Source organism: Lepidochelys kempii, chromosome 18 (assembly GCF_965140265.1).
Source record: "Lepidochelys kempii isolate rLepKem1 chromosome 18, rLepKem1.hap2, whole genome shotgun sequence".
In the NCBI taxonomy this organism is placed as follows: Eukaryota; Metazoa; Chordata; order Testudines; family Cheloniidae; genus Lepidochelys; species Lepidochelys kempii.
The window spans coordinates 6,852,494-6,869,463 of record NC_133273.1 but is presented as its reverse complement, the minus strand read 5'-3'; the positions used below and the strand labels follow the sequence as shown (position 1 = coordinate 6,869,463).

At 53.0% G+C, this 16,970-nt stretch overlaps 1 protein-coding gene across 5 annotated transcripts in view; it reads right to left on the bottom strand.

Moving 5' to 3' along the window:
• Positions 1-16,970, bottom strand: part of PLEKHM2 (pleckstrin homology and RUN domain containing M2) — a 68,763-nt gene that overhangs the window by 7,078 nt on the left and 44,715 nt on the right. For 3 of the 5 annotated variants that reach the window (XM_073317193.1, XM_073317197.1, XM_073317195.1), the window contains 10 exons: positions 14,875-15,109; positions 10,741-11,505; positions 9,902-9,971; positions 6,891-6,981; positions 6,351-6,415; positions 5,817-5,905; positions 4,611-4,743; positions 3,856-4,046; positions 2,949-3,017; positions 891-1,050 (listed from right to left, as the gene is read on the bottom strand). In XM_073317193.1, coding sequence (XP_073173294.1) covers positions 891-1,050; positions 2,949-3,017; positions 3,856-4,046; positions 4,611-4,743; positions 5,817-5,905; positions 6,351-6,415; positions 6,891-6,981; positions 9,902-9,971; positions 10,741-11,505; positions 14,875-15,109 — 1,868 coding nt within the window. The remainder of the gene's footprint in view (positions 1-890; positions 1,051-2,948; positions 3,018-3,855; positions 4,047-4,610; positions 4,744-5,816; positions 5,906-6,350; positions 6,416-6,890; positions 6,982-9,901; positions 9,972-10,740; positions 11,506-14,874; positions 15,110-16,970) is intronic. The other 2 variants (XM_073317194.1, XM_073317196.1) reach the window with 1 other exon arrangement.

Sequence of the window (16,970 nt, the reverse complement as noted above, 5' to 3'; positions counted from 1 at the left end):
CTTAAGTCTTTATAGATGTAGTTGTGAAATCCTCACTTCTGTATTGTTTTGTCATTATAGTTCCCACTTTGCTATTGTTTATTTGCATGGTCTTTGTCTGGTTCTGATTGTTTCTGTCTGCTGTATAATTAATTTTGCTGTGTGTAAACTAATTAGGGTGGTGGGATATAATTGGTTAGCTAATCATGTTACAATATGTTAGCCACTGAATGCATCCGATGAAATGAGCTGTAGCTCACGAAAGCTTATGCTCAAATAAATTGGTTAGTCTCTAAGGTGCCACAAGTCCTCCTTTTCTTTTTGCGAATACAGACTCACAGGGCTGCTACTCTGAAACCTGTGTTAGGATTGGTTAGGTAAATTTCAGTAAAATGATTGGTTAAGGTATAGCTGAGAATATTAGTATATAAATTAGGGGCAAACAGGAAGTAAGTTAGGATTCGAAAATAAGGAAAAAGGAACTTGGATTTAAGTTTGCTGAAAGTTCACCCCAATAAACATCGAATTGTTTGCACCTTCGGACTTCGGGTATTGTTGCTCTCTGTTCATGCAAGAAGGACCAGGGAAGTGGAAGGGTGAAGGAATAAGCCCTCTAACAGGTTTCAATGAACCCCTGGGAGGGGGCTGGAGAGCCTGGCTCCTTTATGCATGGGATGGATGTGAAGCAGATGGACAAAACGATGTGTAATTTACAGATGACGACGATGCTGGACCGCAGCTCTCATCTCCACCCCCCCACACCTCTTGCACGCTAACTGCAGAGTGTTACACAACGGTTTCATTGGCTGGCAGGTTTCCCTTCAGGGTCAGGAAAACGGATCATAGCCTGGCACTATTCAAAGTGGCCCTGTGCCGCACACAGATCAGCGAGCGCACAGGGAGCTGCTCACCCCTTTGGATACGGCCTGGCACAAGTATTGCATCCAGTCTGCCATCTCCTCTTCGTTCTCGGCGCTGAGCTCCAGGGAAGGGCGGTCGGTCAGGATCACCTGGAAGGAGTGGGGGCGATCTGTGGTGTTCGATCGCCGGCACCCACCACACTGCTCCCCCCTGAAAGGATCAGAAAGCAGAGATCAGAGACTAAGAGATGACCACAAGGGAGGAGAGCAAAGGTCCCAGATGCACCATGCGTCTGGGCACACTGCTCCAGGGAGGGCAGGACATGCCTCAACATCACCAGGTTCCTCTCACAGGCCCTGAGGCTCCTCACCTTCCATCAGCCGGAGGACCCCTCATGTGGGGCGATTCTGGGCTTCGTTCTGCCCTTTCCCCCACTCCAATGCACATGAGAAGCCACTGGAAGTGACTGGGAGGTGTTCGGGGCTGTGCTGATTCTTAGCTCTGACATACAGCTCCTGATCTCGGCCTGGTCGATTCCAAGCTTTCTCAATGTCTGGCCAAAACTGGGGCCTGGCCGATGACAAGCTGGCTGAGGCTCGGACTGGAGTGGATGGAGGTAATGTTGGGTGGGGGTAGCGGGGTGGATATACCACTGCAGCACTCGTTGCCCAAGAAGCTCACAATCCCAGAGTAATTATACCCCTCCGGACACCAAGCTAGCAGCGATGACTCAGGCCTGCTTTGGGCCGTCTCTAGGTAGCTCAGAGTCTGTGGCATTCCTGGTCTCACCATCACCTCAGACTTTCGCCACCTCCCGTTGGGTTAGCGCAACGCCCTCTGAAGCTTCAGCTGGCACAGAATGCAAACTCAGTGCTCGGTGAAACGAGTCCCGGTGAGTCCAGCACGTCCAGGCCCTCTGAGCAGCACTGGGTCCCCAGGTGCAAGTTGACTTGTTGGTTCTAATCACTATGGCTTAGAAACCTGGCTTCTCTTCCTCTGCACCATCCGGGAGTGGAGAGCAAGTGAGGTGGGCTAGCAGAGAGCCCCTAGAGGGGCACGTAGAGGTGGGGGTGGGGAAGGTATTTACATGGGAGGGTCCAAACTCAGGGAACACCGTATTGTTAACGGGAATACTCTGCTCTCAGATACAGGTTGGGGCTCCCACGGATTTCACAGGCACTTGTGCACATGCTTAGACCTAAAGCTTCAAACAATAACTCACTTTCTATAAATGGGGAAACCGAGTCACTGACTAAGCCTCTTGTTCAAGGTTACACAAGGAGTCGGTGGCAGAGACAGGAATGGAACCCAGGAGTCCTGACTCCCAGATCCCTACTAATTTTGACTTAACACAGAAAGAGAAGAGTTTCTGCCATGTTGTATTTCAGTGACTGATCTCTGCACCTTAGCATGGGGATCACTGCTAACAGCCTGCCAACCGCTGGGGAATTCCTGTGTAGTTATCCCCAGCAGATGTATGCTTCAAATGATCTTAGCGCTGGATCGACAGTCCTGGGAAGTGGATGCACTTATCTCCAGCACAGTACAAGTGGCCTCACCTTGCCCAGCTTCCGTACCTCAGTCCCAACCTGCAGGGACCTGGGGGGCAGGCGGGTGAGTCCAGTTTCCATGGCTCATTTGACCGTCAGCTGTCTGTAATGGTAGTCTCTGATGTGGAACACAGACCCCTGCACACTAGGGACTGGCCTGAGGTCTTCCCCCCAACTCATTTCACATAGGGCCAAATGCCCCTCAGATATCACTGACTTTCTCTCCCTGCTGCTGGGAGATCTCAACTGGTGAAATACAGGTGAAAGGCTCCGGCTCGCATTACCAATCATCCAAGACTGTCCACCGCTCTCCGCTTCAGCTTAAATGTGGGCTGCTGCCTTCTCCTGGTGTGAGAGACTGGGAGGTGCAGAGATGTAACACATGTACTTAGCGTACACATCCCTTCCAGCAGACAAAGACACCCTAGCTCACTCCACAGGCCAGTTCTAATGAGACCCAGTGACACGATCAACTGCCTACGGCAGGTACAACTTCAGTAGGGAGAGGAACATTGCTACAGTACTGCACCACAGCTAACATGCTTAGTGCCCACTTACCCCATGTTCACGGAGAGCAGAGGGATAATGTCAGTACGGTCTGGATACTGGTATAAGATCCCATTGCTGCTGATTGGAAACACAAGACAAAGCAGATAACTCAGCTAGTGCCGCCTGACCAGCAACACAAACCTCCCCTCACTTTAGCCCAGCAGCTGTCATATAAACTTCCCTCCCTGCTAGACAGTGGATTCCTGCTGCTAGCAAAGCACAGGCTGCGACGGGACTGAGCCACACTGATGCTATGAGAGGCTGGCTGTAGCCGGAGCCCGTGTCCCTCACCAGAACGAGAGCTAAGGAAGCACAGGTCAGGTCTGCACTTGGATATTGGATAAAGTCTCTATCAGGGGACTTCATCCTGGGCTTCAGGACAATAGGATCTTTGGAATTCTCTCTCTCTTGCTATCATGGTACAACATTAACAAGGGCAGCAAGAAGAGTATCATTTACATCAAGTGCAGGCTGCCCAGGGCTTAGCTCCCTGGGCTGCTGCTATTAGCAACCAGGACTGGACCCAAGTCCCAGCTCTGGCTCTGCCCCGAGGGGTCACTTGGCTTTACTGGAGCAGAAACAATAATGGGCTCCAAACAACGCCCGATCTAGCAGCCATGGGGGTGGGCGGGAGGGAGATTTGAAGGTATGAGGGGTGTGGAGAAGGCCCACTCCTGCTCCTGGATAAAAGTTAGCCTTATATTATGGTGCCAATCTGCTAAGGTCAATAAGGGCTGACGGTCGGGATGGGATTTCTGGTGTCTTTCCATCCTGAACTCGCCCAGGGGCGTCCAGGCTCCTCCAGACAAGGCTGTTTGTACCAAGCAACAAGGCTTCCCCACTGCATTGCCTTCCCTCAGCACTTCACACTCCAGACCTGTCAGAGCGCCCCTGTGAACGCAGTCCCAGCTCCCACCTGAGCACCACAAAGCAGGTCTTCCAGTGCTCCTTCCCCAGGTAGGAAGTCCCAGACTTGTAATGCAGGATGCCTTCTTTAGTGACCGAGTTCTCAGAAGAAGCATAAAGGGAAGGGGCCGGTCCCAATGTCTCATCCATGGGGTCCTCCCAGTGAATGAGGCCATAGAAGCGCACGACCACATCGGAAGCCTGTGAGAGACAGACCAGCAGACTGAGCAAAAGGGTTACCAATCTCCCAGGCCTAACAGCAATAGGGCTAATCCCAGGGACAGCAGCAGCCTGGCCTGGGGGGTCCATACCGCAGGAATCACATCTCTAGGACACATCTCTGAGAGCCTTAAGGGCCTGGACAGAAAAGGATCGGGCAGCAAGTCAGAGAATCGCTCCTGTGAGGGACTACATGGCACAAGGCTTAATACAGTGTAATCATGGTACAGAGCACCTTCCACTGGAGCGTCTCCATGCAGTTCCTAACAACTGAACTCAGCCCAGCCCTCTGCAGGACAGATGGGACACTGAAGGACCCCACTGCTGAAACTGCAGCCACCTCTGGGGTGGTATGGAGCAGCGAACAGACCACAACAGGGACAGGTGGCGAGGACTGATCTGCACAGTTGAGTTAATACCTGTGGGAACGCACTACAGAATAGAGTGCAGGAGCCCAGTAAGAAGCCCCTCTCCACAGAAGGTGCGTTGGTAAGAAGAGACGTCAGTGAAGAAAATATTTCAAGATACTCCTAATTCCCACCTCACCTCGCACTTTGACTCTTGGGCCACAAACTTGGCCAGCGCCAGCTTCTCCATAGTGGCGTCGGTGAGGATGCTGGGGTACGGCGGCTCTCGGCAACCTTTGATCATGGCTGACTTCAAGGAGACTAGGAAGAACCTGGGGGAGGGGAGAATGGAGATCTTCGTTGAGGTCACCTCTCGGACTAACACCCCTCTGGAGCACAGTTCACAAGGAGAGCTGGGATGCCAGCTCAGAAATTATAGTGCCGACTCAATCCTGCAATCAGGTCCATAGGGGCAGACCCATGCCTCCCACAGATATCGCAAAGGGGTTCACAAGGTTCAACCTACATGGATCCAACTGCAGGATGGGGGCCCAAAGGTGCTAAAGGGTCTTGATATAAAGTAAGAGTCCAAGGAAATGGAAGCTTTGAAGCTGCTGATCTCTGGGAAGGAGCCTGAGAACGCTCCTCTCAGGGACCTGAACTTACAAAGCCCCGTTGAAGTAACACACTGGGAAGGAAAACAAACAGAGAACATTTCAACTGGCTTACGAGAGAGCTGTCCAGAGTGCTGCCTAAGAGGTCACATAGGGCCTAAAGAGTCCAAGAGGGCACAAGCCACCTTCTCCCTGCCCAACATGGAGACAGCAAAGCTGCAGATTTGCCAGTGAACTCAAAACCCGACAATTTGTCCTCATCCCTATTCTGTCTGCGGCCAGTCAGTCACTGCCCGATCATGGGAGGAAGGCTAATGTCAAACCTTTCTTCTGCAATAAGAACAGGCAAAGCCATTCACCGCAAAACACGGTCACCCCAGCGGGTCTTGGGAACCAAACAAATGTAAGCAGCGTCAAGATAATTAGAGAGGTATTGAAAGTAGCAGGCCCTGCAGACAGCACAGCATGTCAACCAGCAGAGGGAGCTATTGGGAGCATTTTGCAATTTTTAATGCAATCGAAGTCAAACCATTTGTGGGGGGCTAAATTGTTGTAATTAAACCAATCATCAAATCTGAGCAACAGCCCTGGGACTTTTAAACAACAATGAAAGAGAGATCATGAGATCCAGCCCCTCCCCAAATGCTACCCTTAACTAGAATCACTTGCATTTGCTTCCCAAGTAATTTTTCAGATATAAGGGGCAGCCCGGAGGCTTTAGGGGAGTGGCCGACAAATAACCCCAGGCGCATGGAAAGATCAACCCGTTTGCACACAACAGTAGAGCTTACTCTGTAAGGGCCACGTCGGCGGTGTCCAGCAGGAACTGCTTCCGACGGTTGGTGCAGACCAACATCACTGTCTGCTGATCCAGGCCAACCTGTCGTGGTAACACACAAGCACTCATTAGGGAGGCTGAGGAGCAGGATGGGGACAAGGCTTTGGAAAGGCACCCCAAATGTGCCCTGAAAAGGCTGATGTACTGCTGACTAAAGGCCACAGGGGGGAGCCAGCAGCAGGGGCTGTGTCAGAGCCCAAGTGGCAGAGCAACAGCTGGGATGGGAGGATGTTGGCAGGTAGAGGTGGCACCAGAGGGCTGAGGAGGCAAAGGCGCTTCCCTCTGCATCCCCAGTTAGGTCACCTGCATTGAGCCTGCAAACCTCCCGGCCATGGAAGAGTCGTTCTTCAGCGTCCTCCAACAGCAAGAGGAGGGACAGACCCCGGGGACTGGAAAAGCCAGGCAAAGCAAGAGGTGTTTTCCTTCACATCCTCTCCGCTTCCCCCAGCGCATTGCTGCACCCTGCGAGCGACAGGCCTGGACTCACCGAGATGTAGTCTAGCTCATTGTATGAAACGGTCTCCTCCACCAAGTACGGCTTTTCTGCGGCTCCTAGCATAGGACACAGGACAGGTGTATGGGCAGATGGGGAGGACGCTCCCCAGACGCAGTACAGAGATTTGCCCAGATCTCGCCCACCGCCTAGCAGCAGGAGCTCAGTCTGCAGAACTAGCAGCCCAGGGATTCTGAGGAGCAGGAGGAGGGGATCTGAACTTCTAGGGGCCAGAAGGGTTGTCCCTGGCAGACTGGCTGGTGAGGTACCGTGCCTGTCACCTAAGCAGGCCTGCCCCTCTCTGGTTCCCCCAACAGCTGATATGTAGCATTACGAATGCCCTGGAGCCAGCTGGTTGTGGTGTGAACCTATGGGGCAGATGGCCCTTTCCATAGGGGTGTGTACTCCACACGCCACCCTCACGATACATCTAGACTTCTACAGGTAAACCCCCTGCTGAAGACCAAAGACCCCTGCCGGCCTCCATGGTGCCTCCCAGGAAGGTAATTTAGAGAGGCCACTGGGATGGGCTACCTTTCCGGATCAGGTACACATAACAGTCCGTCAGCAGGACATAGAGCAGCTGAAGATTCCCCTCCATGTGCCCAGTGCTCATTCGGATCATCTGCGAGAAGAGGAGAGATGACACATAAAGAACAGAGCTTCCATGCTCACTGCCCACAATTACCATGGGCGCCCGTGCAGCAGGGCCACAATTCCATCTCCACTGTGCAAAGCTACGAGCTTCGGGATCCAGTCAGCATGCGGTGGCCTCCTCCATGGCTGACGTGCACTTGGGTTCTCTAGCCCGTGTAATAACCGTGTCCCCAGACAGCGCCACAGCCTTCGAAATGCCCCTGTCTGCAGCATGGCTCCAGGGCACCCTCAGGTCTCACCTACTCCACAAGGCAGACGTGCTATAATGAGGCCATGCACTAACGATATTATTCATAGATATTAAGGTCAAAAGGGACCTTATGATCATCTAGTCTGACCTCCTGCACAATGCAGGCCACAGAATCTCACCTACCCACTCCTGCGATAAACCTCTCACCTATGTCTGAGCTATTGAAGTCACATCATGGTTTAAAGACTTCAAGGAGCAGAGAATCCTCCAGCAAGTGACCCGTGTCCCATGCTACAGAGGAAGGCGAAAAACCACCAGGGCCTCCTCCATATTTGGGAGCGGGAAAATTCCTTCCCGACCCCAAATATGGCAAGCAGCTGCACCCTGAGCATATGGGCAAGAGTCACCAGCCAGATACCCAGGAAAGAATTCTCTGTAGTTACTCAGATCCCAGCCCATCTAACATCCCATCACAGTCACAGGCCATTGGGCCTATTTACCATGAATATTTAAAGATCAATTAATTGCCAAAATCATGTTATCCCATCATACCATCTCCTCCATAAACTTATCAAGTTTAATCTTGAAGCCAGATAGGTCTTTTGCCCCCACTACTTCCCTTGGAAGGCTATACCAGAACTTCACTCCTCTGATGGTTAGAAACCTTTGTCTAATTTCCAGTCTAAACTTCCCGATGGCCAGTTTATAGCCATTTGTTCTTGTGTCCACATTGTTACTGAGTTTAAATAATTTTTCTCCCTTCCTGGTATTTATCCCTCTGATATATTTATAGAGAGCAATCATATCTCCTCTCAGCCTTCTTTTGGTTAGGCTAAACAAGCCAAGCTCCTTGGTCTTCTTTCATAAGACAGGTTTTCCATTCCTCGGATCATCCTAGTAGCCCTTCTCTGTACCTGTTCCAGTTTGAATTCATCCTTCTTAAACATGGGAGACCAGAACTGCACACAGTATTCAATGTAAGGTCTCACCAGTGCCTTGTATAACAGTACTAAAACCTCCTTATCGCTACTGGAAATACCTCTCCTGATGCATCCCAAGACCTCATTAGCTTTTTTCACAGCCATATCACATTGGCGGCTCATAGTCATCCTGTGATCAGCCAATACTCCAAGGTCCTTCTCCTCCTCCATTACTTCTAATTGATGCGTCCCCAGCTTATAACTAAAATTCTTGTTATTAATCCCTAAATGCATGCCCTTGCACTTCTCACTATTAAATTTCATCCTATTACTATTACTCCAGTTTACAAGTTTCAGAGGAACAGCCGTGTTAGTCTGTATTCGCAAAAAGAAAAGGAGTACTTGTGGCACCTTAGAGACTAACCAATTTATTTGAGCATGAGCTTTCGTGAGCTACAGCTCACTTCATCAGATGTTTACCGTGGAAACTGCAGCAGACTTTATATACACACAGAAATCATGAAACAATACCTCCTCCCACCCCACTGTCCTGCTGGTAATAGCTTATCTAAAGTGATCAACAGGTGGGCCATTTCCAGCACAAATCCAGGTTTTCTCACCCTCCACCCCCCCACACAAATTCAGTTTACAAGGTCATCCAGATCCTCCTGTATGATTTCCCGGTCCTTCTCTGTATTGGCAATACCTCCCAGCTTTGTATCATCTGCAAACTTTATTAGCACACTCCCACTTTTTGTGCCGAGGTCAGTAATAAAAAGATTAAATAAGATTGGTCCCAAAACCGATCCCTGAGGAACTCCACTGGTAACTTCCTTCCAGCTTGACAGTTCACCTTTCAGCGTGACCCGCTGTAGTCTCCCTTTTAACCAATTCCTTACTCACCTTTCAGTTTTCATATTGATCCCCATCTTTTCCAATTTAACTAATAATTCCCCACGTGGCATGGTATCAAACACCTTCCTGGAATCTAGGTAAATCTAGATCCACTGCATTCCCTTTGTCTAAAAAGTCTGTTACCTTGTCAAAGAAGGAGATCAGGTTGGTTTGGCACGATCTACCTTTTGTAAAACCATGTTGTATTTTGTCCCATTTACCATTGACCTCAATGTCCTTAACTACTTTCTCCTTCAAAATTTTTTCCAAGACCTTGCATACTACAGATGTCAAACTAACAGGCCTGTAGTTACCCAGATCGCTTCTTTTTACCTTTCTTAAAAATAGGAACTATGTTAGCAATTCTCCAGTCATACGGTACAACCACTGAGTTTACACATTCATTAAAAATTCTTGCTAATGGGCTTGTAATTTCATGTGCCAATTCCTTTAATATTCTTGGATGAAGATTATCTGGGCCCCCCAATTTAGTCCCATTAAGCTGTTCGAGTTTTGCTTCTACCTCAGATATGGTAATATCTACCTCCATATTTTCCCATTTGTCATGCTACCATTATCCCAAAGATCCTCATTAACCTTATTAAAGACTGAGGCAAAGTATTTGTTTAGATATTCGGCCATGCCTAGATTATCCTTAACTTCCACTCCATCCCCAGCACCACAGCACCTTTCCTAGTGTAGATGGGACCTGCCTGAAGATTCCCTGCTGCCCGGGCAGATAAGGAGTACATACGGAGAGGAACCCACCAGTTCCCAGATGCTAGTGCCTCCTTCCCAGCCTTCAGTCAATAACCCACATTCAGCACCACAACTGCTGTAAGGGAGGCTGAGGAAGGCGTTTGCCTTCACATGGCCAGACTTACCCTGAACAGCTGTTCCTCGTTTTCCCGGAAGACATGGATCATCAGCAGCAATAGATGGTTGTTATCCACCCTGAGAGAAGTGGGAAGGAGGGTTTGATATGTAGGGACCCTTCCCTGCAGAAGTATCTCAGGGGCCCCAAGCGCACCCCCAAGGTGCAGTAGTGGACGTCCTCAGGTCCCAGCAGGCGGTGGGATTATGAGGTAGCACTGCAAGCTCCCGAGTCCTGGGGTGGCCTCAGCTCTGAACTTGCCACTCACCTGTGAGCTGCTCCTGCGGAAGCTGTGCCAAAGGCTGGCAGGGGATGTGACCAGGGGTCACTGGCGGGAGCAGTGAATATACAGGGTAAAGTGGCTATTCTTGCCCCTCCCTGGCTCCTACCTCCTGCTCCCCGCCACTTCTCAGAAGGGCCTGCCTTTGCAGAGGGGAAATCTGGGATGACATGGGTGGGCTGTGCCTCCCCTCTTTTATGGACTGCTCTGTTCAGTTCATATCATGGCCTCTATCCCTGCCCTTGGCACCCGTGTCAACCACTTAACACCCCACCCCCAGTACCCAGACAAAGCCAACTGCACATCTCAGCTAGCACTAGCCAACTCTTACAGAAACCCCCAATTCCAAAAGGCAGACCCCCCCCGCCCAAAAATCACCCCCCAACTCCCAGCTCCTTCAGACCAAGGAGGGGAGCAAACGGTCTCACACAGCCGCTCTTCTCGCCCATGGAGGGGAAACTTTATCCGGAGAGCCATTCCCCACACTGCTGCTTTCCTGGTCCTGCCCAAAGATCCTCAGAGTCGGAGCTGTCCTGCTGCAAAGACACCCCCTACCCCCTTCGCCTTACCTGAACTCCGATGGATGGGCCATTTCCGACGGGCTGCCCTGTCCCTCCTCCACCCCCGAGTCCTCAGCGCTGCTCAGAGAGGGACTGGGCTGGTCTCCTTTCAGCCTGCTGAGCGCCTCCATGTTGCCAGTTTCCATTTCACTGGCTTGGGTTTTATCTGCCTCCTCCTGAGCGTCCTCTACCGCCCCAGCTGTTTCTCCTTCTCCTCCTTCTTCATCTTGTCCAGCAGCCTCAGGGCTACCAGGAACATATGGCGGTTGGCCAGCCCCTGTAGGGTCATGGTCGCCACCACCTGGCGCAGGAGAGTTTGGACTCTCGACGGTAAAGCGGTAGAAGTCCATGGGGGTCGAAATCCGCTCGATATAGCTGCCAGAGGGCGGCCCATCCGGGGTCTCCTCTGGCATGTCAGTCCGAAAGGACTGATTGGGGGGGTCGACGGGGCAGTTCCAGCCACTGGGGTCCAGCTGCCCGTTCAGTTTCTCAATCACTTTGCTCAGCGGCTGCCCCATGCTCTCCATGGAGGTGTCCTTCATCTCCGGGATCCGCAGGCCCAGCTGGCTCAGGGCCGAGTGCTTGCTGCTCTCTCCTAGCCTCTCCTGGCCCTCCGGAGAGGGCAGCCTCCTGTCTGTCTTCAGCTCAGTTCCTTCACTCAGTCTGTTTGTGCCACCGTCTCTGCCAGCCTCCGTGGCACTGGGGGCAGGGGGGTTCACCATTTCCTCCAATTTCACCTTCTTTTTCTTGCCGGTTTTCTTCTTTTTAGCTAATCTGCAAGGGGAGAAACCTGCACTGATGTTACCAGAGCCTAACCTTGCCCTCTGTGCCCATGGGAGGGAACCCTGGACTCTCTGGGTCTCCCTCTTGCGCACTTACACCACCCCCTGGGTTATTCCTCATACGCGCAGGGTGGTGTTTCTACTAATCAGAGGATTCGGATGCACAAACAATGGGCTAGAGGAGAAAAGCCCAGGGGTGTATTTTCAGAGCTGAACAGGATGGCACTCAAAGACCCAGCACTTAATCAGATTCAGATGCACACGCACAGTGCCTTTCATCCAAGAACCACACTGCCCTTTGCTGCCATTAACTGAAGCTGCACAACACTCCTGTCAGCTTGGAAGTATTAGTCCCCACCGCAGATAGGGAAATGAGAGTAGAAAGGTTACGTGACTTGCCCAAGGACACTAGGTGAGAGTCAGTGGCAGAAAGAATCCAAGTCTCTCAACTCTTGTTCCTCTGTTCTAAGCACTGGACTTCCCTGCCTCTGGCCAACCCATCTCACTTGTTGTAGCCTCTCTACTTGAGTTCAAAATATTCCATCTCCGTGCCAGGCCTCTCAAGAAAGGCAGGTTTCACAGGGGCAGCCGTGTTAGTCTGTATCAGTAAAAACAACAAGGAGTCCTTGTGGCACCTTAGAGACTAACACATTTATTTGTGCATAAGCTTTCCTGGGCTAGAACCCACTTCATCAGATGCCTGGAGTGGAAAATACAGAGGCAGGTATAAATACACAGCACATGAAAAGATGGGAGTTGCCTTATGAAGTGTGGGGGGTGAGCGCTAATGTGGCCCATCCATCCTAACTGAAGGCCAATGGCATATTGGGCTGCATTAGTAGGAGCATTGCCAACAGATTGAGGGAAGTGATTATTCCCCTCTATTCAGCACTGGGTGAGGCCAAATCTGGAGTACTGTGTCCAGTTTTGGTCCCCCCACTACAGAAGGGATGTGGACAAACTGGAGAGAATCCAGCGGAGGGCAACAAAAATTATTAGGGGGCTGGGGCACATGACTTATGAGGAGAGGCTGAGGAAACTGGGGTTATTTAGTCTGCAGAAGAAAAGAGTGAGGGGGGATTTGATAGCAGCCTTCAACTACCTGAAGGGGGGTTCCAAAGAGGATGGAGCTCAGTTGTTCTCAATGGTGGCAGATGACAGAACAAGGAGCAATGGTCTCAAGTTGCAGTGGGAGAGGTCTAGTTTGGATATTAGGAAACACTATTTCACTAGGTGGGTGGTGAAGAACTGGAATCTCCATCCTTAGAGGTTTTTAAGGCCCAGCTTGACAAAGCCCTGGCTGGGATGATTTAGTTGGTGTTGGTCCTGCTTTGAGCAGGGGGTTGGACTAGATACCTCCTGAGGTCCCTTCCAACCCTAATCTTCTATGATTCTATGATTTCCAACAGTTGACAAGAAGGGGTGAATATCAACAGAGGGAAAATTACTTTTTGTAGTGCTAACGAGGCCAATTCAATCGTGGTGGATGTGGCTTCTTGTCAACTGTTCGGAATGGGCCACATCCACCTGATTGAATTGGCCTCCTTAGCACTAACTCCCCACTTGGTAAGACAACTCCCATCTTTTCATGTGCTGTATATTTATACCTGCCTATTGTATTTTCCACTCCATGCATCTGATGAAGTGGGTTCTAGCCCATGAAAGCTTATGCCCAGATAAATGTGTTAATCTCTGAGGTGCCAGTTTATGGAGGAAATTCAATGTAGAGTGCCTCTAGCTGCCAGTAGAGGGAGCCGTCAACCCACCACACTGATCCTTTTTCTAGTTATAGACACTCCATACGCATGTGGAAGGTGGCATTCTGGGTGCTCATGCCACAGACAGGAACAGGCTCAAAGTCAGGGTTGCTGTTAGTAAGGGCCAGAACACCTATTATCCTGTTCCCATTGGTTGGGTGCTGAGTGTAGGGAGGTTCCCCAGAGAAAGCAGAATGTAATCCCACTCCTGCTCACCCATCTCTCAGCATTGGAGAAAGCCCAGCAGGTCAGAAGCAGCAGCTGTTCCCACCGCCCTTTCCCCCAGCTACCAGGGAGCTGGACATGTACCAGGCTGGGACACCGCAGGCTGAGAGATCCCACAAGTTAAGCAGGGGTAAGAGACTTCTGGGGAGAACCCAGGGTATTACTGCAAGGTGGGGTTAGTGGTTCAGTAGGGGCAACCTCCCTTCAGTCTGGTCTCAATCAGTGCCCTTGCTGGGCTCTTGGAAGTACTGACTTTCTGATGAGAAACTAAACAGAGGTCTTGTGATCACTGGAGAGCCCGTGGCCCTCGCTGCATGCCAGGAGCATCATGTGGGGGTTGCTCTGGAGCGAGGCACTATCAAACAGTAACTCCCCCTATCAGACACATTCACAGGCCAAGAAATCAATACAGGTGTGCAGATTTAAAGGATAAACGTTTAAAACAACATGTGGTTTCTCTGCTGATAATAAATTGTCAGGTATGGGTGCATCTAGAGCCAGCCAGCTGCCCCAGGGCCTGAGGAACAAGATCTGCTACATCTACAGCAAATCAGCTTGTGCCTAGAAACATACAACTCTCACCAGATGGACGTTCCTAGCCACAGGTCAGGCTGTGCCAAGGCTGCCCTGCACACGGCATCTTCATCAGCCTACCAAGGGGGTGGCATATAACCAGCCTCCACTGACTGACGTCCTTCATGGGGTTTGTTTCTAGGCTGGTCAGGCCTCTCGAGGCCATCAGGGAAGAGGCCTGGCAGCCTTGAGTGAAGGAATGAATCAACTGATGCCATTAGCAGTAGGAGGAGGGGGAGACCTGGAAGGTTCAGATCCTGCACCAGGAAACAGCTGATATGCACTGAGCTAAATGCAGGGTGCTGTGCTGAGGGTAATACAGGAGATATACCTGAGATGTGCAGCGGGAATAAAAAGGGGCTAGTATGAAATCAGTATGAAAAGGATTGTTCTCTCAGTGCCAGCCCTGCATGCTCAGGGATCGGAAAGTCAGTCCCAGGGGACCACAACTGTGGCTCTCGTTTTACGATATTTCATTCTGTTCCCCATGCTATAGTATCTGTTTCATAAAATTCAAAGGCCACATTTTCAAGAGACCTCTGCCCCTGGCAGCTCCCATTGAGAACAATGGAGAAACGCTGCCTCGCCCCCCCAACTGAGAACAATGGGTGTTGATGGGTGCTGAGCACGTTGGAAAGTCTGGCCCCAGAGGTATGAAACAAGAACCCAGAATCGCTGCCTGCCGGGCTCCTGCTTCCAGCAATAACCCCCCTGTGGTACAAGGGAGAGCACATGGCAAATGTCAGCTCCTGCCCACAACTAGCTTGCAGACCCCTCTCCTTGCATTTGGGAGGCATGGCACTGACCTGATGACTTCCAGCTCCGTGCCGCTCTCCAGCTGGTCTGTGCCTTCCATCGTGGTGTCCATCCTCTCCAGGGAGGCGGTGTGCGCCGGGGTGGTTTCGGTGGAGGACAGCACTTCCACCTTCTCCTCGTTGAAGGGGTTGTAGCGCTGCGTGGGACTCTTCATGGAAGCCTTGCAGCCGTTCAGATCGGAGGCCACGGAGTGCGGGCAGCTGAAAGTGTCCGTTAGGTCTCCATCTGGGAAACAGGAGAGGGGAAAAACCAGGATCCCAGTCAGCTGCTACTATGGGAGCAGGAATTCCTCACTGAGCTTCTGGACCTCAACAGAGCAAGGCTGCACACATGGTGCTCAATGCGGACTCTGAAAGGTCCTGGCCCGGAGCACCACTTGGGTATAAACTATCCAGTAGACTTGCTCATCAAATTGCTCATTAGGATCAGCATTTGGGAGTCCCCTGCAGGCAGCGGGCACTCAGTAGTGAGAGGGCATATGTGGGGGAGGCAGGAGAGATCCCAGTGCCACAGACAGTATCAATCGACCTTTCCCAGCAAAGGAAACGTAATGCCTGAAAACAGAAGTTTAATGTTCAGACAGTGACTGTGCAGGCAGCCATCAAACAGGATCACAGTCTGATGGGAGCTCCTGGTACAGGAGGGACTGTCAGCACTGGTACATCACAGGCTAGGCCAGTGGTCTCCAAAGTCAGGTGTGCAAGATGATCAACTGGGGAGCACAGCGGGAGGAGCACCGCCAGAGGAAAAAAAAGGGGGGGGGGCGGCCCTGAGTCCTCTGGCCCATGGAGGAGCAGGGGCAGCCGCACAGCCAGCGGCTGGAGAGAAGAGACGCTTTGAAGGGGAAAGCGCCGCTTCTCTCCAGCCACTGGCTGCGCGGCTGCCCCTGCTCCTCCCGAGTCCTCCGGCCCGTGCTCGCAGGGCCGCATTCCGAAAGGGGCTTCGGAGCTGCAGGCCAGGGCCCCGGGGCCCCCTTAGCCCAGGACCCTGAAGCCCCTAAAGCCCCTGCGTTCCGGGTGGCCCTACCTGCCGGGGGGGGGGTGGGGAGGGCAGCTCCCAGAATCGTGGCCATGGGGGTGGTGCTGCGCTGCGCAGAGCCACCTGCACACCCCCTGGCACCAAACAGGAACTGCCCCAGGTAAGTGCTCTGCACCCCCTGCCTGCCCCAGCCTGAGCCTCCTCCCGCACCCCCATCCTGAGCGCCCTTCCGCCCCCTACCTCCCTCCCCGCCCCCGCACCCCACCCTGAGCGCCCTTCCGCCCCCTACCTCCCTCCCCGCCCCCGCACCCCACCCTGAGCGCCCTCCCGTCCCCTACCTCCCTCCCAGACCCCGCGCCCCACCCTGAGCGCCCTCCCGCCCCCTACCTCCCTCCCAGACCCCGCGCTCCACCCTGAGCGCCCTCCCGCCCCCTACCTCCCTCCCTGCCCCCGCGCCCCACCCTGAGCGCCCTCCCGCCCCCTACCTCCCTCCCCGCCCCCCACCCTGAGCGCCCTCCCGCCCCCTACCTCCCTCCCAGACCCCGCGCCCCACCCTGAGCGCCCTCCCGCCCCCTACCTCCCTCCCAGACCCCGCGCCCCACCCTGAGCGCCCTCCCGCCCCCTACCTCCCTCCTAGACCCCGTACCCCCACCCTGAGCGTCCTCCCGCCCCCTACCTCCCTCCCAGACCCCGCACCCCACCCTGAGCGCCCTCCCGCACCCTAACTCCCTCCCAGACCCCGTACCCCCACCCTGAGCGCCCTCCCGCCCCCTACCTCCCTCCCAGACCCCGCACCCCACCCTGAGCGCCCTCCCACCCCCTAACTCCCTCCCAGACCCCGCACCCCACCCTGAGCGCCCTCCCACACCCTAACTCCCTCCCAGACCCCGTACCCCCACCCTGAGCGCCCTCCCGCCCCCTACCTCCCTCCCTCCCAGACCCCGTACCCCCACCCTGAGCGCCCTCCCGCACCCTAACTCCCTCCCAGACCCCGCACCCCACCCTGAGCACCCTCCCGCACCCTAACTCCCTCCCAGACCCCGTACCCCCACCCTGAGCGCCCTCCCGCACCCTAACTCCCTCCCAGACCCCGCACCCCACCCTGAGC